At 43.1% G+C, this 27,500-nt stretch overlaps 2 protein-coding genes across 7 annotated transcripts in view; both read right to left on the bottom strand.

The window, feature by feature from the left end:
- Positions 1-11,162: 11,162 nt before the first annotated feature.
- Positions 11,163-21,856, bottom strand: dcaf5 (ddb1 and cul4 associated factor 5). Of its 3 annotated transcripts, none has more exons than XR_014533268.1 (9): positions 21,351-21,856; positions 20,038-20,181; positions 19,527-19,703; positions 16,081-16,210; positions 15,395-15,608; positions 15,032-15,098; positions 13,685-13,806; positions 12,077-13,554; positions 11,163-11,979 (listed from the first exon to the last, which is right to left on the bottom strand). XR_014533268.1 is itself a non-coding variant. In XM_083539935.1 (8 exons), the coding sequence occupies exons 1-8, from the start codon at positions 21,556-21,558 to the stop codon at positions 12,337-12,339; spliced, it is 2,280 nt and encodes a 759-aa protein (XP_083396061.1). In that variant the 5' UTR covers positions 21,559-21,856; the 3' UTR covers positions 11,765-12,336. The 3 variants fall into 3 exon arrangements, 1 of the variants encoding a protein (XP_083396061.1); XR_014533269.1 differs by having other exon boundaries at positions 12,103-13,554; XM_083539935.1 differs by having other exon boundaries at positions 11,765-13,554.
- A 3,275-nt stretch (positions 21,857-25,131) lies between these two features.
- pacs2 (phosphofurin acidic cluster sorting protein 2) overlaps positions 25,132-27,500 on the bottom strand; it is a 35,275-nt gene continuing 32,906 nt past the window's right edge. For all 4 annotated transcript variants that reach the window (XM_083539921.1, XM_083539923.1, XM_083539922.1 and 1 more), the window contains one exon: positions 25,132-27,233. In XM_083539921.1, the coding sequence (XP_083396047.1) occupies positions 27,115-27,233 (119 nt within the window). In that variant the 3' untranslated portion in view covers positions 25,132-27,114. The remainder of the gene's footprint in view (positions 27,234-27,500) is intronic.

The following is a 27,500-nucleotide window of genomic DNA, read 5'->3' as shown; positions in this document are numbered from 1 at the left end:
GAGATACTGGGAAAGAGAGACATACAAAGATAGGGAGAGACCGGGAGAGTGGGACAAAAAAGAGAGAGAAAGTGTAGTAAAGGGAGACAGAGTGAGAGAAAGAGACTAGGAATAGGGGACAGAGTGCAAAAGAGTGAGACTATGGGACAGGGAGATTATAGATATAGACAGTAAACTCTGTGTAATGGACAGTGGTGGATAAAGTACACAAACCATGTACAACCCGAATTTAGAATTAATTTAAATTAGAATAAAATGAAAACTAAAAGATTTTCATATCACATGAGCCAATATTTTATAGAACATAGAGAACATAAATGTTTAAACTGAGAGATTTTACACTTTTATGCACAAAATAAACTAATTTCAAATTTGATGCCTGCTACAGGTCTTTAAAAAAAGTTGGCATGGGCCAACAAAGGGCTGAAAAAGCCAGACATTTTCACCTGGAAGAACATCTAGCAAATTATCAAGTTAACTGGCATCAGGTCTGTAACATGATTAGCTATAAAAAGTTTATCTTAGGCAGAGTCTCTCAGAAGTAAAGATGGGCAGAGGCTCTCCAATCTGTGAACGAGTGCATAAAAAGATTGTGGAATACTTAAAAACCAATGTTCCTCAACGTCAAATTGCAAAGGCTTTGCAAATCTCATCATCTACAATACATAACATCATCAAAAGATTCTGAGAGAATGAAAACATTTTGGTGCTTAAGGGACAAGGCCAAAGATCTTTGTTAGATGCCTGTGGTCTTTGGGCCCCCAGACAAAACTGCATCACCCATCGGCATGATTGTGTCATTAACATTACTAAATGGGCCCATGAATACTTCCAAAAACCACTATCCGTAAACACAATCCGCCATACCATCTGCAGCTGCCAAATAAAGCTCTATCATGCAAAAAGGAAGCCATATGTGAATATGGTCCAGATGCACTGTTGTGTCCTGTGGGCCGAGGCTCATTTAAAATGGGGAAGTGTTTTATGGTCAGACGAGTCCAAATTTGACATTCTTGTTGGAAATCATGGACACTGTGTCCTCAAGGCTAAAGAGGAGGGACACCTTGACCTTTGAAATCTAGTGAAGTAAAAGTCTTCCCCAAATGGAAATACATCAAAAAGTATAGATACTCGAAAAAGCTACTTAAGTAAAGTAAGGAATTACATTTACTTCATTACAGTACTACACTGATAATGGACTCACTAAATGAATGAAGTTTGTTACTCCTGTGTTCCTGTCTGATCACTAACCTCTGACACATTTCACACACACAAATAAAATCCACAAGAAACAAAAAATTGCACACTAATTTTTTTTTAAGAAAAAGAAAAATATAATGTCCATGTCAATTTCTGCCTCTTGTCTGTCTTATATCTTAATTGTATCTTAGTAGGAATGTTAGTCATTTCATAACATTCCCTTACAGTAGTACTTTGTTTCCTAAATTAAGTGATTCCTACCTGTCCAATAGGAAGTGAATTATATAGGGACAGAGGGGAGTACACAGAGTCTTTCAATGTGGGTGGAGTCTGTGTTTAGAAGGCGTGGCTTCATTGGTATGCTGTCCTGAACAAGGCTGCGTGAAGTGGGCAAAGTGGCTGTGCCATGTATGGAAAGGAAAAACACACACACACACACACACACACACACACACACACACACACACACACACACACACACACACACACACACACACACACACACAAACTAGTTCTGGCTGCACTTCCTTTTATGGACAAACCTCAAAGTGGTGTAATGTTTTGGTGGTGATGATGTCACAAATATCTCTCTGTACAGTGACCGAAGAAAGGGAGTGGGGAGAGTGTGTGTGTGAGATAGATAGAGAGAGAGAGAGAGAGAGAGAGAGAGAGAGAGAGAGAGAGAGAGAGAGAGAGAGAGAGAGAGAGAGAGTGAGCGTGACAGACAGAAGGAGAGACAGTTAGAAGTTAGAGAGTCTGAACATGCGTATGTATGCACAAGTGACAAACATGCTAAAACTTCAGACACCCACAGTAATGTGGTAGAAAAAAAGCCAGTCAATGATAGAGGACCTGAGGACTGCTAAAACACACACACACACACACACACACACACACACACACACACACACACACACACACACACACACACACACACAAACACACATTTAATTGATAATAAAAAGTGTATTGCAATAATTTGATTTAATATTAAATATTATAAAATATTATTTAACACATTATTTAACCATGCAGGCATTTTATAAAAATAGTTTTAACAATGAAAAAGTTTAAATATTGATGATCACAAATGTTAATAAAAATAAACTGCGTAAACAAAAAATTACATGCAATTTTGTTTCTTCCCCCTAACAGTAATGAAAGTAAACTGAACAGTGATCTAAAAACCGAGGTATGAACCGAACCAAACCATGAGTTTTGTGTTACACCCCTAGTATTATTGTGTATGTGTGTGTATTAGTGTGTAGGTGTGTGTGTTGAGTGTGTCTATTTGTGGATGTATATGTGAATTAGTGTGTAGTTGAGTGTGTTTACATTTGTGGATGAATAAGTGTTTATGTGTGTGTGTATATTTGTGGATGTATAAGTGTGTATTAGCGTGAATGGGTGTGTATATTTGTGGATGTACAAGTGTGTATTTGTGTGTATGTGTGTGTATATTGTGGAGGGATAAGTGTGTATATATATTTGTTGATGTATAAGTGTGTATGTGTGTGTTAATGTGTATGTATATCTGTTGATGTATACGTTTGTATTAGCATGTATGTATGTATGTGTGTATGTATGTATGTATGTATGTATGTATGTATGTATGTATGTATGTATGTATGTATGTATGTATGTATGTATAAAAAGTGTGTATGTGTTTATATTTGTGGCTGTATAGGTTTGTGCATGAGTGTGTCTCTTAATGTGCATGTGTGTATATATTTGTGGATGTATCAGTGTGTATAAGTGTGTATGTGTGTCTATTTGTAGATGCATAAGTGTATATTAGTCTGTATGTGTGTATATTTGTGAATATTTAAGTGTATATTAGTTTGTATGTGTGTTTATTTGTGTATGTATAGGTGTGGACGTTAAAAGTGTTTATGTATAAGTGTAAATTAGTGTGTATGTGTGTATGTATATTTGAGGATGTATAAGTGTGTTTTAGAGTGGATGTTTGTGGATGTATAAATGTGCATTAGTGTTTGTGTGAGTATGAATATTTATGGAATATATAAGTGTAAGTATGAATATTTATGGAGTATATAAGTGTTAATTAGTGTGTATAAGTGTGTATACATTTGTGGATGTATAAGTGAATATTAGTGTGTATGTGTGTACATTTGGGGATGTATAGTTGAGTATTAGTGTGTATGTGTATACTTGTGGATGTATAAGTGTGTATTTGTGTGTATGTGTATACTTGTGGATATGTAAGTGTGTATTAGAGTGTAGTTTTGTGAATATTTGTGGATGTATAAGTATGTATTAATATATATACGTGTGTACATGTGTATTTGTGTATATATTAGATGATTAGTGTGTAAGTCTCTATTAGAGTTATTGTGAATTTCTATGGATGTATAAGTATGTATGTGTGTGTAAATGACTGTGTGTGTATATTTATGGATGTATAAGTTTGTATTAGCATATATGTTTGTGTATATGTATGTGTGTATCTATTTGTAGATGTATAAGTGTCTATTAGTCTGTATGTGTATGTATATTTGTGGAGTTATAATGTGTATGTGTATGTGTGTATATATATATATATATATATATATATATATATATATATATATATATATATATATATATATATATATATATATAATGTGAATTATTTTTTGTGTGTCTATATATGTGGATGTATACTTGTGTATTAATGTGTGTATATATTTGTGGATGCATACATGTGTGGTGTATATATTTGTGGATGTATAAGTGTGTATTTGTATGTTTGTGAATATTTGTTGATGTATAAGTGTGTATTTGTGTATACTTATGGATGTATACAGTGTGTATTAATGTGTATGTGTATCTTCTTAAATATTCACAAATTTCGAATGGCAGGGTGAATTGTGTTCACCGACAATGATTTCTGGAAGTATTCCTGAGTCCATGTTGTGATTTCCATTAGAGTAGCATTCTTGTATGTGATGCAGTGGCGTCTAAGGGCACGAAGATCACATGCATCCAGTATGGTTTTCCGGTCTTTACCCTTACGCACAGAGATTGTTCCAGATTCTCTAAATCTTTGGATGATATTATGCACTGTAGATGATGATAACTTCAAACTCTTTGCAATTTTTCTCTGAGAAACTCCTTTCTGATATTGCTCCCGCAGCATTGGGGGAATTGGTGATCTTCTGGCCATCTTGACTTCTGAGAGACACTGCCACTCTGAGAGGCTCTTTTTATACCCCATCATGTTGTCAATTGACCTAATAAGTTGCACATTGGTCCTCCAGCCGTTCCTTATATGTACATTTAACTTTTTTCCGGCCTCCTATTGCTACCTGTCCCAACTTTTTTGGAATGTGTAGCTCTCATGAAATCTTTAGGTTACTTACGTAACCCCGGTTCTCTGAAAACAGGAGTGAGGTATCTCACTATGGGAATCGCCTCGGGCGTGACCAATCCTGGAAGCATCAATCACACCACGTCTGTCGGCTGACAGACCAATCACGACAGTGATGCGGGAGTCCCGCCTCCCTATATACACCGCTGCTGGCGGTCCCTGCCTCATTCTCACATATCTCTTCTCCGTGCACTGCAAGGAGGGAAGTGTGGTGAGATACCTCACTCCTGTTATCAGAAAACCAGGGTTACGTAAGTAACCTAAAGTTCTCTTTCAAACATTCGTTCGGTATCTCACTATGGGATATAGACAACTCCCGTATTGCAGATATGCTGTCCGAAGCAGGTGTCAACCAACTCAGTGATGTGATAAAAAGAGATAACCCCTCTCACTGAAGAGAGTGGAAGTGAGAGAAATGACAAACAACTGAAACACGATGTTACCATCATCCGTTGTCATGAAATATATATCTATATAATATATACATACATACATATACACACATACAAAATGTATACATATATGTATTACACACTCAGGATGGAATGAGCCAGCGAAGGCTCCGTGACATCCAGCCTATAAAAACGGACAAAAGTGTGCGGCGAAGCCCAGCATGCTGCCGCACAGATGTCCTGAATCGAAACACCCTTAAAAAGCACCCACGAAGTGGCCAAGCCTCGGGTACTATGAGCCCTCAGTCCTTCCGGAGGGTTAAGACCCACGCTATTATAACTCATTATAATAGCCTCCACGAGCCAATGGGACAGGCGCTGCCGGGAAACGGGACTTCCCTCATGGGAACCAGCCCATGAAACAAACAGCTGAGTACTCTGTCTCAAACCCTTCGTCCTGTCAACATAGTGACGTAACGCACGGACAGGACACAGACAGTGAAGCCGCTCCTCCTCCGCTGAGGAAAAAGGAGGCGTATGAAAGGCAATTAAATCCACCTGTCTGCAGGCGAAAGCTGACTCGCTCACCTTAGGGACAAAAGCCGGATTAGTCTTGAGAGCCACTCGCGAGAAATCCAAAGCAAACCGCATACAGGAGTTATGAACAGACAAAGCATGAAGTTCACTAACCCGCTTCGCGGTAGAAAGAGCCAATAACAAAGCAACCTTAAGCGACAGGAGCTTTAAATCAATACTCCCTATCGGCTCAAAGTTCCTGCAAAAAGCACAACACATCTGCCAAAGAACAGTGAAAAGGGACGATACGTCTCTGAGCACACCATAGTTCAAACACATTCCATTTCCTATCATATGTAGAGCGCGTCGAAGCTGCTCTCGCATTCTGAATCGTCTCAATCACCCTCGGAGGCAAACCAGCGACACTAAGATTCATCCTCTCACGGGCCAGGCCCAGAGAGCCACTCTGTCCGGTGTCGGGTGAAAAATCTCCCCGCGCGCTTGCGAGAGAAGATCCCTGCGCAACGGGAGAGGCCAGGGTCGATCGTGCAGGAGTTGGAATATCTCCGTCAGCCACACTTTCCCTGGCCAGTTCGGAGCGATTAGTATGACAGAGTGACCGCCTTCTCTTACTCTTTGTAAAGTCGGCACGATCAGACTTAGTGGAGGAAATGCGTAAAGCAGAACGTTTGGCCACGGGTGGGCTAACGCATCCACACCCATAGGTGCACCGTTTCTCGCCAGAGAAAAGAACAGAGGGCAATGAGTGTTTTCGTGCAAGGCGAAGAGATCTACGGCGGCCCGGCCGAATCTCTCCCACAGGTTCACCACCTGAGGATGGAGAGACCACTCCCCGTACAGGGAATTTTCCCCTGGACAAGAGATCCGCCCCCGCATTCAGCACTCCCGGCACATGAGTTGCGAGTGACGCATCCATCGTCACTACTTTTCTCAGGGAAACAGCCCCCAGCGGGGTTCCCGACTCGAGAAAATCGCGATTTCTCCAGTGATGGAGAGCGCGTAAGCACAGTGACGTCACCATCACCTTGCGATTGAGGTGGCGCTTCGGACATAAGCGATGTGCTGTAACCCAGCACTAAAACTCTCTCATTCGCAACAGTCCCAGCGGTATGACAAACACTGACGAAGCCATCAGCCCCAGCAGGCGTAAACAGAGTCTGAATGGAACTGTCCTTCCTCTCTGAAAAAGAGAGAGACAACTGCGAATCGACCTGATGCACTCTTCTGATAGAAAAGCCTGATACAGGTCCGAGTTCAATCTGAGACCCAGGTATATTATTTCCTATATTTCCTAGGTATATATGTGGGCACCAAGCAGCTCTTTGTCTCTTTTATTCTGAAACCTAAGCCTGTCAGGTGAGACAGAAGCACACCCGTATCCACCTCCGCTTGCTGCCGTGACGGAGCGCAGAGGAGGAGATCGTCCAAATACGCTGACACTCTTAAACCCGTCGTTCTCAACGGAGACAGTGCAGCTTCGACACATTTGGTAAAGATCCGCAGAGCTAGAGCTAGCCCGAACGGAACCGCCAAATATTCGTAGGCTGTGCCCTGATAGGCAAAGCGTAGGAATCTCCTGTGTGCCGGATAAATGCTTATGTGGTAATACGCATCCTTCAGATCCACTGACGTAAACCAGTCTCTGGGACGAATAACACTGTACAAAGCTTACAATGTGAGCATCTTGAACTTGTACTTTCTGAGGTGTTTGTTGAGGTTCCGTAAATCTAGAATGGGACGGAGACCCCCCCCTTTCTTGGGAACGACAAAGTACCGGGAATAAAAGCCGAGCTGGCTGTCTTCTCGCGGCACCGATCGAATTACCCCTTTGCTCAGTAAGGAGGTTATTTCGTCCTCCTAAACCTGAGCAGATTCGCCCTCTGCTGTCGACCAAATCACGCCGCTGAAAAGCGGTGGTCTCACGGCAAACTGCAGGCGATATCCCCGCTGTATTGTGGAATACACCCAATGATGAACTGCGCATGCGCGCCAACTCTCCGCGCGAGCAGAGAGCGGACCTCTGTGGCTCTCGCTTACAGGTGGCACCATCTGGCGGCAGAGCCGGGGGTTGCAGCTCTGATTCGAGTTCTTTTATTGTGTGCGGATTTTTTCACTTTTCCCTTTATTACACACATCTGTGCCCTCGGCCCACTGCCTGGATGTACAGAACAAATCTTTAATATTTTTGAACGAACATGGAACATTCTGCTCTCTCTCTTGCATAACCCCGCGGGTGGAGAGGGGAGAAGCAACTTTCCGGGCACTGGGGGAACTGGTGCCAACACTCCACATGAAGAAAACTCGTTCGTCGAACACAGTCTTTGAAACGCTCCTCAACGACTTTTTGCTGGAGGGGGAGGACAAGACTCCTGAGATGAGTCGAGGGGTGCTACAGAAACTCCGAGAGTGCTGCCACCTCTCTTTTGACCCAAAATCAGGTGGTCGCCCGCCTTTTCTTCCCTCCCTGAGGGTCCGCTGGGCGATTCCTAGCAGCTGCCGCTGCAAAAGAGGTCTTGTTCCTGGGCTGGGGCTGTTTCTGGCGAGCCTCCCCGCGCATTGACTGCTGGGGTGGGGGTTGCCTAGGGGCCCCGAAACCAGGCTGTCTCTCCCTGGGCGTAGGGGCGAAATATGAACGTGCAGGTTGGGGAGGGCGAGCAGGAGGCTTCCTTGGGAGGCATGCTTCAAACGCTTCACCGTCCTTTTTGCGAAGGTCGCATTGCTGGCGCATATTCGCCACCGCAGCCCTGAAAAGGGCTTTCGGCTCTATCGGGGCATCAAGGAACTCCACCTTCTCCCTCTCCGATAAGCCCGTCAACCCCAACCACAGGGCTCTTTCACCTACCACAGCGAGGCCCATGCTGCGGCCGCAGCTCTGGACCGCTCCTCTAGAAGAACGTAGGTTGAGATCCGCAATGACGCAGATTTCTTCCCACAAGGCTGAATCTGGTGACCCAGCATCAATCTGCCTCCCCATTTCCTCCATGAGCTCTGCCTGGTAAGCCGTGAGCATTGAGGTGGCATTCAGAGCTCTAACCGCCAGGGCCGAGGAGCAGCAGATCTTCTGGAAAAGGGAGGCGAACAGCCTTTCTGTACGTCCTGGCAGAGAAGGGGAGGAGGAGGATAGAGCAGCTCGTTGATTTGGGTGGAGGTGGCTAGCCACCGACAGCTCTAGGGGGGGGGTTTGTACATCCCCAAAGCCTCCATATCGTACACCTCCAGTCTAGAGAAACCCTTAACGGGCACTCTGTGCGAGAAGGGCTTGTCCCAAAAACGACGCATTTCTGTGACACACACCAGTACAGCAGGAATCAGCTGCTTAATTGGGGAAGTGCGCGATGGCAGCCTCTTCCCATCATATAAATCCCTCTCAGCGTCCTGATGCACCTGCTGAGATGGCCATTCGATGGAAAGTTTCTTGGCTGCTCTCCTACACACCTCCACGAGGTCCAGCTCACCTGGCATGGGGGAAGGGCCCGTAGCACTTCCAGGTCTGGAAAGAAGATCAGGAGGAAGGATAGCATCCTCCTCGTCGTCCTCCAAATCTTCATCCAAAAAATGAGCGACCTCATCATCTTCCTCTTCCCCACCCTTGTTATCCAGTAGAGAGTTAGATTCGAAGAGTGAAGGAAGGACAGGAGAAACCTCGTCCATCAACTTTCCCCAGCTGCACTGTGCTCTGCAGGCAGCAGAGAGAGACATGGATCCCCTTTATTCGCGGCCGCGACTCGCAGGCGGCGCTCCCGAACCCTTGACGGGAAAAGAGCGCAGTGCGGGCAGCACTTGGGGTTAGCGAGGGTTTGAGCGTGCCGAACTTCTTAGCACACGATGCACAGGGGATGAGAGTCTTTTGCCGAGATCGTAGACCCGCATGCACACGGTCGGGATTGAACTTTCCCCGCCGTGCACCCGGATGAACTCGCAGTCGCCATAACGGAGGTGCAATCAACGGACAAAAAAGAAAAAGAGGAAACAACGAGATCACCACGACGTGCTTTTCGAAACAGGTCTCAAACGATATTCTAATACTCGCATGTGAAAAAGAAAATAAGGAAAGAAACAGCAGAAGGGAATATCCACTTTGACAGTGGATAATCTCCTCAAGAAGCAGCCGCGCTCGGAGACGTACCTTAACGCCCAGTTTATGAACAGTCAAGCGACCGCCCTCAGAGGATCTGCTGAGGATAGCTTCCTAAAAGGATCTTCACGGGGAAGAGAACGAGAATGAGGCAGGGACCGCCGGCAGCGGTGTATATAGGGAGGCAGGACTCCCGCATCACTGTCGTGATTGGTCTGTCAGCCGACAGACATGGTGTGATTGATGCTTCCAGGATTGGTCACGCCCGAGGCGATTCCCATAGTGAGATACCGAACAAATGTTTGAAAAAGAACCAAAATGAGCCAATATTTGGCATGACATTTCAAAATGTCTCACTTTCAACATTTGATATGTTATTTATATTCTATTGTGAATAAAATATAAGTTTATGAGATTTGTAAATGAGTGCATTCCTTTTTTATTCACAATTTGTACAGTGTCCCAACTTATTTGTGGATGGATAAGTGTGTATCAGTGTATGTGTGCATGTTTGTGTATGTATAAGTCTGTAATAAGGTGTATATGTGTGTGTGTGAGGACACTTCAGTCTTCCTAATATAGAAAGTGAACAGGGAGCGAGTGTGTGACAGGGAGAGATGATGTCATTTGCACCAGGCTTTAATCTTTTAAATACACTGCTGTCTGTGTGTGTAAGAAGTGATACTGTACCAGACGTGTGTGTGTGAGACACACTTCTGTTTCTGGAATTGGTTTAGATTTAGTAAGGCATCAAAATACTATTTAATTTCAAAACCCCAAATGCGTGTGCATGTGTGGAGCGATACATCACCAGAAATGTTTATTGTGTGTGTGTGTCCTAAATGAGCTAAAGTTGTGCTTCAGGCTAAAGTTACAGGGCTGTAAGTACACTCTCACTGTCTGCTAATACAAGCTGGAGGCTACACACACACTCACGCATACACACAAAGCGAGCGAGCACCCTGGCAATATCTCCTTACATAAGCATGCATTCAGAGCATGTGTGAGAGCTGATTGTTCCCTCAACCTCAGGAGTAATCAGTTAAAGCTCACATACTCTCCTGAACATCTGAAGAGGTTTTGTATAGCTTTGTGGTTGTCTGTTGTGAAGTTAAATAAAATACGCGCGTGTGTGTGTGTGTGTGTGTGTGTGTGTGTGTGTGTGTGTGTGCGTGCGCGCGCACGCAGATGCATTGGCAAAGAATAAGAGAAGCAGTGTGTAACGAAAAACCACAGAGAAACCTTCAGAGAACCACAGAATCGTTCTCCCAAAAGCATCACCAACTGGACACTAGTGTTTGTGGCTCTAGGCAATGGCAGAACTTCACACAGTGCATCACACACACACACACACACACACACACACACACACACACACACACACACACACACACACACACACACACACACACACACACACACACACACACACACACACACACACAGAGAGCTCGAATTCGCCACTGCGTTGCCATGACTGCAGATCTCAGCATCCTGTCTCTTTCTAAACATCACCATGGAGACAATTTGGCTTTCCTGCACACACACACAGACACACACACACAGACCCAAAGAACACTCTGGAGTGTGAACACTTACAAATGTAATTTTAATGATGTCACTGCTGCTGAGTATAGTACAGGGTTAGCATGGAAACAGTGTCATGTAGCATCATCAACTTCAAACAGAACAAAAAGGGTGCTCACAGGATGAGATAGCCCTGCCTCCTCCACTACAGCTAGCTCCAACTCCTCAACAACGAACATAAGATAAACTTGAACACAAAACATTAACTCAATAGGAACATATTTAACGTGATTTGTCTTTAAACTCATTATAGTCGTGTCACTCTGAAAGCTATGACATCATCAGTGTGAACATGGGGGGGGCATCACAATTTAAATTACCCATTTGCAAAATAGGCACAATGTTGATATACTGTTGTTCCATTTACATGGAGGCTGCCTAGTTAGGGAGAATATCAAGGGCACTACCGGAGTTCACCCCACCCCTTCTCAGGGGTAAACGCTACACTGAAGCTCCACCACCAGCCCTGACCTTCATTTCTGAGAGTCGTTTAGAAAAAATTAAATGTCACACAGTTTATTTAGTTCAATTAATCTGAAATTTCCCTGTATATAAAGGATGCAGAAAATAAATCAGAGGTGAATATGGGGTTGGAAACCCAGTCTATCATTAGCTGATGTGATGTGGGTTAGTGGTGAACTCGGAAACACACTTTTCTGTGCTGTGAGATTGAAGAATTTAAATTACCATTATGGTATAGAAATCTAGTGTAATTAAGCCCCGTCCACCCCTGACACAGTGGTGATGTCATAGCCTGGTAACGTGAACACTGTTTACATTATGTTTTTAGTGTGAAAACTGTTGCTATTAGACTCTCTCTCACACACACACACACACACACACACACACACACACACACACACACACACACACACACACACACACACACACACACACACACACACACACACACACACACACACACACACACACACACACACACACACACACACACACACACACACACACACACACACAGTGGCCTGATTAAAAACACAGCCTTCCTAAAATAAAGCTTGAATTTAAATGAAATGCTGCCCCTTCTGGATGCCCAAAACATGACAACGTTATTAATCTAAAAGTAATAAAGTTATTTTTTTACGCCTCCGTCTCTGAACACATGGCAGGCTGGAACTGAAATGCACAACACGAAAGAAGCACATGTTTGATGGTTATCACGTCTTCAGCTTTTTTTCTGATGGAGGTTCCCCCTCTTCTGGTTCGGATCTGAAACGTGTCCGTTTTCCAGTCTTGGATCCTGCTGGCTCAGAGTTAGCATCAGGCTCCGCCCCTTCGGAGGATTCTGGAAGAGTTGAGTCTACACAGGTTTCATCATAAGCGCTGGCGTTTCCATACAACCCTGAGCTGTTCAGTTCATCCTCGCTGCTTCTTCCTGCCCCCAGTTCTTCCCTTTGACCAACTCTGGACTGCGCCCTGTCCATGACTCCAAACCAACGACCTCGGAGCTGTGTCTCTGCATGGCTCTCTGAAGAAGGGCCGGGGATAGGGGTGATGCCACGCCCCTTATTTTTACTGCCAAATCTGACTAGCCGGCTCTCATCGCCGGAGGAGGAAGGAGAGGTTGAATCATGCAGTGATATTTTCGGGTAGTTGCTGTAATCAGTGGCGCTCTGAATAGACTGGGCAGAGTCTAAGCATGACCAGCGTGTTCGGCCCTGCTTCCTCGCTGCATTATGCTGACGCACTCTGCTCCTCTGAAGCTCCGCCTCCTCTCCATCACTGTTAGACGAGGTGGTAGAGGATGAGCTGGACGAGGAGCTTGGACTGGAGGTCCTAGAGAGGCTAGAGTTCTCACGCGGACTCGGAGAACGCGGGCGAGGTAACGGGTCCAACCAGAAACTACTAGAATCCGAGTCCTCGTTCACCACATCCAATAGGAACGAGGATGCTCGTCGTGACCCCGCCCTTCTCCGCCTGTGTGAGCCTACGGTAGCAGGATCCACCCGCTCACTTTCAGAAGCAGGAGGGGAAAGTAAGGATGAGGAGGAGGACGAGGAAGAGGAATGATCCGAGTCGCTTTGTCGACTGCCAATCGTTTCGGTGGGCGGAGTCTGATTCGTGGTAGTGCCATGGTTAGCGGCGCGAGCGTGGCCACGCCCCCTGGCATGCAGCTGCAGAATGGCGCCTTCACTCAAATCGGAATCGGAGTCAGAACTCCAGCCTTCGATCTCACGCCGCACGAGAGAGTCAAAGAAGGCCATCATGCGTGGATCCTCCTGCTCTGATTGGCTCACGTAGTCATGTGACAGGCCGCTGCCGCTGTTCAGCACCAGGCTGATGTACTCCTCATGGGTGTAGAGAGAGCGAGACTTATCCTCCACTCGACCCTCCAAATCACCCGCACACTCTGGCTGCTGGTATGGGCTCCACACCTACACACACACACACACACACACGCACACGCACACGCACAGGTGAGATAGGTGGAGAGTAAACCAATATATTAAGACAAATATATTTAGGTGTGTGTGTGTGTGTGTGTGTGTGTGTGGGTGTTCTGACCTTGATAACCTTCTCTACTCCAGAGGAACAGATCATGTAGGTGTGTGGATTAAAGCGAACTTGATTCACAATGGAGCGATGACCCTTCAACACCATAAATGCCCCATTAACCACCCGACCCACTGCTCAGAGAGAGAGAGAGAGAGAGAGAGAGAGAGAGAGAGAGAGAGAGAGAGAGAGAGAGAGAGAGAGAGAGAGAGAGTGTGTTATATATAGAGAGAGAGAGTTATAGAGAGAGAGAGAGAGTTATAGAGAGAGAGAGAGAGAGACAGAGAGAGAGAGAGAGAGAGAGAGAGAGAGAGAGAGAGAGAGAGAGAGAGAGAGAGAAAAAATAGAAGGGAGGGAGAGAGAAGCATGGTACAGCATGAACAATTTGCTAAATTCAATATTAATAATAATCATCCTCATCATCATCATCATCATCATCACTAGGGGTGTGCCATTTAAAAAAACAAATAAAATAAATATTATGTATGTATTATGTATTTATAAATATATGTAAATTTCTTATATTGTACTAGCTCCCTTTTACAATGGCAATAGTATATTGATCCTGATTAATTGAAACAATTGATTGAAGTTCAGGTTAAAATAAAAGAACAACAAAAATCACTGCTCTGCTGTAAAGGGAACAGGATTCGAGGGATTTTCTGGGTAATGCCCCCTTTGTTTTTACCGGTTACCGCTATGGCCAACCCCGATTGCCAGTTTGTCTGATTTGGATCTCTGTTGCCTGTTTTAGTTCCTCTGTGCAATTTTGCATTGCTGTTTGTTTGGTTTTACTTTCTCATGCCTGAGTTTTTGCCCTTTTTGATTCTGTATCGAGGATTTATTTTTGGTTTTGGTCTTTTTCTCTGGGTGTTTGTGGAATTTTTTGTCTTTCCCCATTTTGGTGCCTTTTACGTTCAATAAAGGTCATGGACTTTTCTTCAGCCCTTTGTTTGTCTTCAGTATGGGTTCACTCACTCACACTCACACACACACACACACACACACACACACACACACACACACACACACACACACACACACACACACCAGCTCACTAAGCACACACCTCGGGGTCCGAGCTGTGCACCTGCCAACAGAACTGAGTAGTACAAACAAGCAAAGAGACTTTTTTTTTTCTTTTCAATATTAATTCAATACCACAAAAGAACAGGTATCACATATTTACATGTTCTTCACTAATTTCAACTTCTGTCAAAGCTTTGCATGAGTTTTGATTGGTCACAAAAAATGAGTCATTTTGCATTTTGTTAAAACAACAATTACAATATTATCACACACCCCTAATGATTACTATAGTCACCATCATCATTATCATCATTAAAATCTTCATCAAACCTGATTCTGGGTCATTGGGAATTTTCCACATGTAGAGATTAAAGTCATCAGAGCCGGACAGGATGTACTGCAACACACGCACAGAAGTGCTGTGTTTAGACAAAACACTTGGATTCAGAAAAAAAAATACTCTAAACACACCTACACATGCTGTGCATACCTACCTCAGACCCTTTGGTTTGTTCGTATTCAATAAGTGTGTGTGTCAGTCAGTAGTTTGTGTGTGTTGAGGGAGTCAAAATGAACAAATCATAAAAATAAATAAATCACTGAATGTCTTTATATCAGTCCCACAAGTATATGACACACTCTCATTATAATCATTATGATATCTCTGTGTGTGTGTGCGCGCGTGTATGTCACCTGGTCACGGTCCCCGGCGAAGCAGCAGCTCTTCATGGTGCAGGAGTTGAAGTAGCCCTGGTTGTCGAACTGGAAGCTGGGCAGGCGAGAGTGCAGCTCGTACAGGACAGGGGGCAGACGTCTGCGCAAAGCAAGAAGCTGCGTCCCTGCACTGTTAAAGCGCACACTCATCGCACTCTGCAGAGAGAGAGACCCTCCGTACCGCAGCAGAGAACTGCGCACACACACACTCGAGAAGGTGAGTACAGTGCATGTAACATGAGCATGGAGTGTATATGGTGAGAATGATTGTGGCAGCGGGGGCGTGGCCGAGTGTCAGTTTGTGAATGGAGGGCGAGGCAGGACGCAGGTAAGCGGGGATTTGCCTCACCTGCAACTAATAAAACCTGATGTCTGTGCTCTCGTTTCAGTGATCAGTAGGCGCATAAAAGCTGACGGAGCGGAGGCGTGTGTGTGAGTGTGTGCCAGTAGTGCCGCGTGAGCACTGAGCGACCAGACACCAGTGTGACATAGACAAAATATTTAATAAAGAACGGCGGTGACGCCTGAGAACCGACCTGTTGTGGCTGTCCTTTTTCCTCCCTCCCACTCGCTCTCCCACAATGATGTTCTCACCATTTCATTCAGTTCTCCCTGATCCCGGTGTGTCTGTGTGTGTGTGCGCGCGAGATGTAATACACACTCACCTCCGTGGTTTGCGGATGTCCCACAGGCCAACGCCCTCTTTAGAGTTGGCTGTTGCGAGAAGGCGTGGCTCCACAGGGTTAAACATCACACTGTGGAACGCAGAGGGATAATTCGCCAAGCAGAACGGCTCTAAAACGTGCACACACACACACACACACACACACACACACACACACACACACACACACACACACACACACACACACGTACACGTGGGTAAGTGGATATAAATTAGAGAAGTCAATGTGCAGCTTGTACAGCAATACCTCTGAAAATAACTCAACATAAGGCCATTATTGTCTAAATAACTGGCAACAAAAGTGAGTAAATCCTAAGTGAACATGTCAAAACTGTGTGTCAGTATTTTGTGTGAACATTGTTGTTATCTGCACAGGTTGTTGCTGGGATCCTTTTCCACTCCTCCATAATGACATCCCGGAGCTGCTGGATGTTAGACACATGGCATCACATGGCAGTACATGTTGGAATCTATGTTTCCTTCAATGAAGCAAACTTTCAGATTTCGTAGCATCTCTGGATGGTGTTTCTGTCTCAGTGTGTACAGCAGTCAAAGACCTTGGTGTGATTATTGAATAATATTACCAGGATTGCCTTCTTTCACCATAGAAATATTGCTAAAATTAGAAATATGACGATTACATCTAAATTAGACTACTGTAATGCTTTACTATCTGGGTGTTGGGCAAGTTAGTGTATAAATAAGCTTCAGTCCTCACTAGATATAGAAAATATGACCACATCACCCCTGTTTTAATCAGTCTACACTGGCTCAAAACTTATTTACTTAGTCAAGTCTTTTCTCAGTAGATTTTTTCTTAGGTAAAGGCGCAGATCTGGACGGAACATGGATATAGAGTGTTTGGTGAACTGGGATATTTGTATGCTGTCGCCCCCTCACTCTCACACGTTCACTCAGGTTTGTTGACGGTAGTGTGGTGGGTCGTCTCTTATCGCAGAGATCCCTCATGTCAGTGTTACCTTCTGGTTCTCCCATTTAGCTATGCTGCTATAGCAAGTCTTGCCAGAGTCCAAACTGCACAGTGATATTAACTTTCATACAACAATAAGGTCACATAATAATCCATATCCTTCTCTTCCTGTCACCCCTCTTCTCTCTTTCTCTTTCTCTCTCTCTCTCGGTCGAGTTAAACATGCTAGACACAAGACACAATTTTTGGTATTCCTCACGAGGGTGTCACCACACATGCTGGACACCATCTGACTCAAACAAGTTTATCTTAGTTTCATCAGAACACAAGACATGGTTCCAGTAATTCATGGTCTTGGACAGGTTGTCTTCAGAAAATTGTTTGTGGGCTTTCTTGTGAGCCAGCTTCAGAAGAGGCTTCTTTCTGGGATGATGCCATGCAAAGCGACTTGTTGCAATGGTCAGAGCACTAAGGAGCAGACCTTTTGCTTCTGCAAGCTCCAAAACAATGCTAGCAGCACTCAGGCATCTGTTTTTTGAAGTCCCGCTCCCACAAAGTTCTGTCCCGCTCCCACAAACGGAGGAAAGTGCACACATGTGAATACCCAATATTCTTTGTAGGAGATGCAACCTGAAGCAGATTGGAGACTGTAAGGTGTTGGCAGGGGACAGTGTAGCTAAACAGCATCAGATGGTGGTCTGTAGGATGGTTTTGGAAGTAGAGAAGAAGAGGAGGAGAGTGAGGACTAAAAAAAGTATAAGATGGTGGAAACTGAAGGAGGAAGACTGTAGTGTCAGGTTCAGGGAAGAGGTCAGACAGGGGCTCGGTGGTGGTAAAGAGGTGCTGGATGTTTGGGCAACTACTGCAGAAGTGATATGGGAGACAGCTAGAAAGGTACTTGGTGTGAAATAGGAAATAGAAAACTGGAAATAGAAAGGAAGACACAGAGACGTGGTGGTGGAATGAAGAAGTACAGGACAGCATAAGCAAAAAGAGGCTGGCGAAACAGAATTGAGATCAGCAGAGAGATAAGAAAAGTAGAAGTACAAGGAGATGCAGCAGCAGGTAAAGAGGGATGTGGTAAAATCTAAGGAAAATGCATATGAGGAGCTGTATGAGAAGTTGCACACAAGGAAGAAGAAATGTATTTGTACCGATTGGTCAGGCAGAGGGACCAAGCTGGGAAGGATGTGCTGCAAGTTAGAGCAATAAAGGATGGAGATGGAAATGTGTTGACTAGTGAGGAGAGTGTGTTGAGAAGATGGAGGGTGTATTTTGAACAGCTGATGAATGAGGAAAATAAGAAAGAGAGAAGGTTGGATGGTGTGGAGTTGGTGAAGCAGAAAGTGGATAGGATTAGTAAGGAGGAAGTGAACAGCGATTAATAGAAGTGTGGAAAGTCAGTTGGAACAGATGACATACATGTAGAAGCATGGAAATGTTTAGGAGAGATGGCAGTGGAGTTTTTAACCAGGTTTTGGAAGGTGAGAGGATGCCTGAGGAATGGAGAAGGAGTGTGCTGGTACTGATCTTTAAGAATAAGGGAGATGTGCAGACCTGCAGTAACTACAGGGGAATAAAGTTGATCAGTCACATTATTAGTTATGGAAAAGAGTAGTGGAAGAGGAAGAGCATCACAGACGCATTATTTCCTTTGAGAATGTTGATGGAGAAGTATAGAGAACTTCAGAAGGTGCATTGTGTGTTTGTGAATTTAAAGAAAGCGTACGACAGGGTGGAGAGAGAGGAGTTGTGGTATTGTATGAGGAAGTCAGGTGTGTCAGAGAAGTCTATGATTGTGGTGCAGGATGAGGACAGTGTGACAGCATTGAAGTGTGCAGTAGGAACGATAGACTGGTTTAAGGTGGAGGTTGGACCACATTAAGGATCGGCTCTGAGCCCTTTCCTGTTTGCAGTGGTGATTGACAGGTTGACGGATGAGGTCAGACAGGAGTCTCCATGGACCATGATGTTTGCATGCGTGTGAATGAGAAAGGCAGTGGAGTGGTGCAATTGCAGGGAGAAGAGTTGGTAAGTTTATGGGACTGTGGTGAGACCTGCGATGTTGCATGGTTTAAAGACAGTGACATTGACTGAAAGACAGGTTTAGCTGGAGGTAGCAGAGCTGAAAATGCTGAGATATTAGAGGGACTGTGCATGTAGGACATTTCGGGGACAAAATGAGGGAAGCCCGATTGAGATGATTTGGACATGGGGTATATCGGTAGGAGAATACTGAGAATGGAGCCACCAGGCAGGAAGACCAAGGAGGAGTTTTATGGATGTGGTGAGGGAAAACATGCAGGTAGTTTGAAAGAGGCAGATGAACAGCGGACAGGGTAGCATGGAGACGGATGATCCGTTGTAGCAACCCCTAATGGGAGCAGCCAAAAGAAGTAGTAGTATTGTCCCTAGAGATCATATAATAAAATGTGAGGGGTGTACTCGCTTTTGTGAGATTGTACATATGTTTTTTTTTGCGTGTGTATATATACCTCCGTGGGGGGGTTCCCGTGTGTCCCAGATGAGAACCCGGCCATCATCTGAGGAGCTGGCAAACACGTGATCATTAACAGGGCTGACAGAGAGACCGTATACAGCGTCGTCATGGAGAAACACATTCAGAGTCTCACCACGCTCCACATCATGCAGAATCACTTGCTCATCATTCCCTAACACACACACACACACACACACACACACACACTCAGGCTCCTGGATTCTCCTGTACTGCAGCATACACTGTGATCTATAAATGGGTTAGATGGAGAATAGAGAAGTGTGTGTGTGTGTGTGTGTGTGTGTGTGTGTGTGTGTGTGTGTGTGTGTGTGAGAGAGAGAGAGAGAGAGAGAGAGAGAGAGAGAGAGAGAGAGAGAGAGAGAGAGAGAGAGAGAGAGAGAGAGAGAGAGAGAGAGAGAGAGAGAGAGAGAGAGAGAGAGAGAGAGAGAGAGAGAGAGAGAGAGAGAGAGAGAGAGAGAGAGAGAGAGAGAGAGAGACAGTCTTACCCCCGGAGAAGACACGTGTATTGGTGCTGTCAAAGGCAAGGCAGAAGATGTTAGACAAGTGCTCCCCCTTCAGTTTGACTGGTTTGGCTTGAGACTGTAGAGCTTTCTCCATGTCCCATAATAACACACGCCTATCATCACCACCTACACACACACACACACACACACACACACACACACACACACACACACACACACACACACACACACACACACAGAGTTAATAATTGTTGATTAATCGTTCCCAGGAATAAAAAGACACTGTTAACAAAGTAAAAGTAACATTGAGGAAAACTGTTTATGGTAAAGATATAAAACACTGTTGGAAAATGACAGGTGCAGTGTGTTCATCTCAGGAACAATCACAACCAGAAGAAGCAGCCCTGGTTCAAGCAGAGCCTCAAACCTGCTGCTTTTAGTCACAACACACACTGGGAAGTGGGAGCTCAGGGGTTAAGATGTTGATCTTTTGATTTCTGACTTCTGATCAGAATGTTATGTGTTCAAATCTCAGCACTACCAAGCTGCCACAGCTGGGCCCCTGAGCAAGGCCCTGAACCCTCACCTGCTCAGTGTAAAAGTGAAATAAGCCCCCCTGGAGACGGGTGTAAAATATTATATTATATTATCTATCTATCTATCTATCTATCTATCTATCTATATATCTATATATATATATATATATATATATACATACACACACATACATACATACATACATACATACGTACATATATATAAACAAACATGGCACACAGATTCCTTTAGAGAGCCATGGTCAGTGTGTCAGGGGGAAGGGCTTTGCAATATTGTTCCAGCACTGTGTTTCACACACACCCCTGCTACAGAACTGTTGGAGAGCTGGGCCTGGTAACACTGTATTATGTTTTTTGCGACTCTACAGCAAGACCCGCCTTCAGTGGCGGGGCCCACACATATCGTGCATTTCATTGGTTGAACACAAGAATGGTACAGGACGAGTCATCAAAACCTTTTCCCACCATTTAGCAGAAACTTTCCAGGAAGTGAAGAAGTATAAAACAAAACAAAAAGAGAATTAGATAACTGGGTCAGAAACAAACTTCAACATTCACTGTGATTTTACTTCGAGCGTGTGTGTGTGTGTGTGTGTGTGTGTGTGTGTGTGTGTGTTTGGCTTTAACTTCCTGTACCGGATCAGTAGTTCGGGTTTCTCCACCTTTAGAATGATGTGTGTGAAATGACAGCAAGTTGAAACCAAACCGACTGACACACTGCTCCAACCTGCTGTGAATAAATGCATGTGTATCGCCTGTGTGTGTGTGTGTATGTACCGGACACCAGCCACTGTCCCCCGTTGTTGGAGAACTCGATGGCGTTGACACAACCGTAGTGACCCAGCATGTCGCGGCGGTAGAGGCTGTTACAGCCCGCCAGTCTACGGCGCTGGAAGTCCTCCTTCAGCAGCGGGCGGCCGCTCATCATCCTGCTGGACAGGAAGCCCAGTGAGCATCGCATCCCGCAGCCCTGCACCTCCTTCATCCTCTCTCTCTCTCTCTCTCTCTCTCTCTCTCTCTCTCTTTCTTTCTTCTCTCTTTCTCCTAGTGTCCGAATGCTCTCTCTTCTGCGATTCTTTTGTTATTACTTCTCACTTGGATCTTTCACACCGGCCGCCATGACAGCAATTTTGTGTACGTGCGCGCGCACGTGTGTGTTAGTGTGTGTGTTGAGCACCCAGCTGTTCTCGCCTTTCTCCCTCTGACACCGCCGCCATTCATTTCCGGCTTCTCTCTGTGCCACTGCGCATGCGCGGTGACGCCACCGAGACCAGCTGACGTTAAATGTCCCCACACACCGGGGAACTGATATTACACACATATAACCTGAGGCACATCACCGTCATCAATCAAATACACCCGTATCCAACAGTTTTTATGCACTGATACAATGCAAAGGTGACCTTTCTTATTGAAAGTGATTAAATCTGTCATTTATAGCTATTACATAAATAAATAAATAAATAAATAAATAAATAAATAAATAAATAAATAAATAAATAAATAAATAACCAGGCTAGCTCGATGTAGTCAATTGTTATACACTCAAGCAAAATGAAATAATCAACTTTATCCAACCATAAACTGTGTTTTGTGTGTGTCGTGTTAAATACTGTACAGTCACACAAGAAAGAAAGAATTTATTGAATTCTCTGGTTTTACATGTTAGCATGCAGTGGTGGACAGTAACGAAGTAACTGTATTTAACTGTACTTAACTGTACTTGTTACTGTACTTAAGTAGTTTGTTCACGTATCTGTGCTTTACTCAAGTTTTTCCATCAGGGAGACTTTTTCCTTTAACGTCACTAAATTTCTGTAAAATATTTTACATTTTACTCAACTACATTTATCAAAATCAGTCGTTCCTTTTTATTTATGAGCGGAAGAAATTTAACTGGTCAAGCACGCAGTAAGCCACCAATCAGGGTAGAGCACGCGCACAGTTTTTAACTTGTGAATTTGGGCAGAGGTGACATATGAATCTTCCCGGGGGCCAGGGGGCCAGGGGCATCCACGCAAAATAAAAGAAAATAAATAGATCATCTTTTTGTTTGTTTTTTACTACTCATTTGCATGGTCACGTCAATAATATGTCAATGAACTTGGTCGGGACTCGGAGTGTTCATCCACCTCCCGGAGAATTTCCCTTACTCATACACTCAGAAAGGAGGGGCAGGGTATTAGTAAGGAGAGCTGAATCCAAACTAAAATGATGGAGGACAATAAAAGGTCTAAACCCTTTATGAGCCCAATTCAGAAAAAAAGAGAAAAAAATTAGGAGTGAAACACAAAAAAAGATGAAGGTGTGTATGCAGCTCTATCACTCATCTCATTATGAAGATAGTACAAGGTAATGCATTTAATAAAATAGGCTAAAAATTGTATATCACTTATATATCACATAAAGATTTTGCTGTTGCCTGCTATGCTTTTGTGCATATAGCAACAATATTTATTTTTGCTTGCAAAAAAAAAAAAAAAAAGAATAATTTATAGTATGTTGTTTATCATAATGTGTGTAGCAACAAAACAATTAATAATTAATAACTAGTCTAGTTGGATTGTAGTTAAACAGCACTTATTGATTTGGTTACCTTTAATTGAGGTGATGTCATAAAGGTTTTCTGTGATTGCACTAAAGAGGTCATGAACTGAGCTCAGTAAAGGGAATCTCCAGTTTAAAAGACATAAGTATATAGATGTTGAATCTATCTTATGGCTAAAATTAGCCAAGGAATTATTTGATTTTTGGTTCTGAGAATTTGATAAATTGTGCACAATGATGTGTATTTAATTGCGCAATAAATGCATTTAGGGTGATATTTCTACATGAAATGCTGCTCTCAGAAATGTATCCAAATTTGTGCACTGGTCTGAGTATATGTCTTACTCATCCAGTGACAGTAGCTGAAGCATAGAGGAGCTTCTCAAAGCTGAAACTAATCAATGGGGGAAATGTTGGGTCATGGCATGGTTCAGCCAGGCGTCATTCAAGCTAGAACCGCCATTGCCGGTGGTGGTATCTATTTAGCAAAAAAACTTACAGTTCAGCGTAAGTTCAACAGCAAGCAGAACATTTTGAGAGGAATAAATGATGGAAGAAGCTTCTGACTTTTAACTTGCCACAACACCCGTGGCCTTATTTGCATGATTTTTTTTTTTTAAGTCATTAAAAAGGAGGTTTTGGGCTCATGATAATCTATAAGATATCAAACAGTTTTTAACTTATTAATATCATTCTATTAAAAATTTGGTGTGCTAAGAGTAAAATTAGAGTCTTTTTACATAAACCGAGTTGATTAAGCAACAGTCTTGTGACAAAAATTATAATGATAATAGGACATTATAGACATAATAAATCATAGTACTTGGATACTTAAGTACATTTCAAGGCAAATACATTTACTTTTACTCAAGTAAAAGTTTAAAGGTAGCACTTTTACTTTTACTGGAGTAATTATTTACCTACTGTATCTCTACTTTTACTCAACTACCTGCTTTGTGTACTTCGTCCACCACTGTTAGCATGTAACAAAATGAATCTGGTCCTTATCAGCTCTTCGAATTTGGTAAAGGCAAATTAATGACACATAGTACACTGTGTGCGAAAAACAAAGTATAATTCAATAAGATTTAAAAGGCTAACTAGCAGCCATGGGAAATATTAATGAAATGTCCTTGATTATTTGATCACCAGCGAGTGTGAACACCTCTATAAAAGGTCAGGTGTTATCAGTTTGCTGGTCTAGATGTGTGTTAAAACAATGCCAAGGAGAAAAGACATCAGCAATGGTCTTAGATAAGCAATATTTGCTGCAAATCAATCTGGGAAAGGTTTGGAAAGTGAGGAAGATTATTTATATAAGTGGAAAAGACTTCAAAATTCAAGACAGGTGCTAATCTTCCAAGGAGTGGACAACTCAGGAAATTCACCCCACTGCTCAGAGAAATTGCTAGAACAATGTTCTTTCGACAGAGGAGACCAAACTGGAAATTTGTAGCCATTAAGCACAGTGTTTGAAAAAAACGAACAGCATATTAGCACAAACACTTCATGCTGACTGTCAGGCACAGTGGTGGATGAGTAATGATTTAGGTTTGTTTTGCAGCTACAGAACCTGGCCAACCTGCAGTGATCGAGCCAACCATGAACTCCTTTGTATACCAAAGTATGAGGCCCAATGTCCAACAGCTAAAGCTCGGCAAAAACTGGGTCATGCAACAGATCAATGATTCCAAGCACACCAGCAAATCTACAACAGAATAGCTGCAAAGTCCAGACCTCGACTTCACTGAAATGTTGTGTTAGAACATTAAGAGAGCTGTGCATAAACAAATGCTAACAAATATCAATGAATTTAATATATTGAACAACATTAATACAAGTTATTGCTGCTGAAGGTGCTTTTACAAGCTATTGGATCATAAGGTGTACTTAGTTTTTCACACATTTTCTCAATTTCGGCTTTATTATTGTAAAAGAAATAATGACAAGGTCTTGAGGTATTTACCTCCAATGTGGGTGATAGTGCAGCAGTAATGAGACAGAGACAGGGTAGTGTGTATGTAGTTTATTATTTCCAGGTCAGGAAACATGGTGGTAGTATTTTTTACTTTTATATAATTCATTAATTTTTATTCCATTTTTTTTTTCACAAATACTGATCAGAGAACATCCCTTTAATCCTTTCTGCCGTATTGAATCCAAAAGACACATATTTTTTAAATGTTTATGAGGTGAAAATAAAAAGGTCCTGCACACACACGCAGACACACACAAACACACACGCACAACAGTTCCGATAGGTACAACTCAATGCTAGGTTTGAAGTTCAGTGACCTTTCACCCTTCTACTAGAAAATGTGTCTAGGTAATATCCCAACTAGCCATGAGACATCACCTCTAACAGTGTGGACATTTCTCATTACTGAGGTGCCAACTCAGCTCAGAAACGTGACAGTTTCTAGTGCTTTCCCCGGGAGGCTATCACCTTCTGCTGGTAATGCTGTAATAGAGCTTTAATAGAATATGCTGATCCTAATGGTTCCTGATGGTTTATCAGGCCTGATTGGATTCTGATGGTGTTTATCAATAAAGTACCTATAAAGTTCTCCAATGGAATCTGATGGAAAACATTAAGACCATTCTCATTAAGTGATGAACCATTGGAGCTGGTGAAGGAGGTGGTAGCTTAGTGGTTAAGGCATTCAACTTTGGCTTCCGAAGCTCATGAGTTCTAATCCCAGCCACACCAAGTAGCCACTTCTGGGCCCCTGAGCAAGGCCATTAACTCTATATCTGCTCAGATGTATAAATGTGTATCAATTGTAAGTTGTAAATGTGAGATATTTTTTCAGCATGGATCGTTTATCCACACTCATCATTAGAATAAAAAAAAGTTGAAATTAAACAAACCTGTTAATAATGATAAAATTAAAAAAAAGAAATACTGACAGTAACAATCATTTAACAGCTTCATACACACTTTATAAATGTGCTTGAAGACTCTTATAGTGCATCTGTATAGTGTGACTGACGTGTGTTGGAGAGCTGTCAGGTTTGTTTGCTCACACACTTCATCTGAAACATCATCATTAATAAATAAACATGACCTCTGCTGCAGATCAAAAACACTGCTGCTAATAAAAAAAAGGATCTAAACCAAACATTTCTCACTAGTGTCTATGATTTACACTTTAGCACATACAAGCATTCAAACATCGACGTGCTCTACTGAGAACTGTTCTTACATGACCGTGAAGAAAGTGCTTTATCCTTCAACATAACCACACACACACATACACACACACACACACACACACACACACACACACACACATACTGTGAGAACAGAGAGTGAAGTAGAGCAAGTGAAGCAGAGACATTAATGATCACTTAAACACAATTAAAAATAAAAAAACAAAATAAGTCATAACTGTACATCACATGAATTAAAGTTCAATTACCCAAAAAGTGTCTCAAAGTTCAGACAATGAATCACATGAATAAAAACGTATTCTTTAAAAGAATAAAACTCAGGGGAACGTTGTGACGGGAACCTAAACGCAACGGGATTCAATTCACTCCTATGGATTGTTCGGAAAAAATCCGAAACGAGTCGCATCAATCGAAATGATCCGAATCATGAAATTGTAAATTGAATTGTAAATTGTAAATCAAATAAAAAGCAATGATCAATTCACATACATGAAGGGGTTCAAATAAATCAACTCAGGTATTGAATAAAGTGAGTCATTATCTCTATCGTCGGAGTGAAGCTTGATGTTCAGAGCAGGTGTGTGTTCATGAAATGTGAGTGAGTGACTTTTCTGCCGTTCTGCCATCAGTGATTACACCGTCACATAGTCTGCATTTTTCCACACTGGGACAGGGGTCAGTTAGCCAGTTAATCAATCCATGTGATCAGTTGATCAGTTCTTTAGTCTTTAGTTAGGCTTAAAAACACAGGAGGGTTAAAAGGGTGGAGTGGGGCAGGGTCTAGGGGAGGGGAGCGGCAGTTGGCACAAAAGGTCAGAGGTCAGTAGGGTCCTTTGGAGTGTCCGAAGACGGCGAGGGGTAAGTGCTTGACGTGGGATGACCACTGAGCAGCGAGCTGGAAGAACTTCACATCGTTCCACTCCACTCCATCTATAGACACTGTAGAACACACACATTGTTATATACACGTTTCCCACTTTACAAACATTCACTTTATAACCTTTCTCGGGTACGAACAAACCTGTCCTCAAAGTGAAATTTGTTTGGAGTCGAAAAAAGAGAGCCGCCACTAGCTAGTCGTCGACCGTAACAAGTTTACATGATGCACACTGGACTAGAGTGAATGTATTTTTTTAACTGAATTTTTTAAAATTCATTAAAAAAACATTTTTTATTACTTAATACAAAATATTGTATACAGTATTT

This window comes from Silurus aristotelis (genome assembly GCF_946808225.1).
Source record: "Silurus aristotelis genome assembly, chromosome: 4".
NCBI lineage: Eukaryota > Metazoa > Chordata > Actinopteri > Siluriformes > Siluridae > Silurus > Silurus aristotelis.
Note: the sequence above shows the minus strand (reverse complement) of the source record. Positions and strands in the feature narration are given on the sequence as shown.

Bases quoted from the DNA above. Each gene is read 5' to 3' on its own strand.
- dcaf5 (XM_083539935.1), bottom strand. From the start codon at position 21,558: ATGAAGGAGGTGCAGGGCTGCGGGATGCGATGCTCACTGGGCTTCCTG. The intron at 16,211-19,526 runs GTATATATACAC...TGCACGTTTTAG, and splicing joins ACGGGAACCCCCCCACGGAG to AGCCGTTCTGCTTGGCGAAT. The intron at 15,609-16,080 runs GTGAGTGTGTAT...GTGTGTGCGCAG, and splicing joins GACATCCGCAAACCACGGAG to TTCTCTGCTGCGGTACGGAG.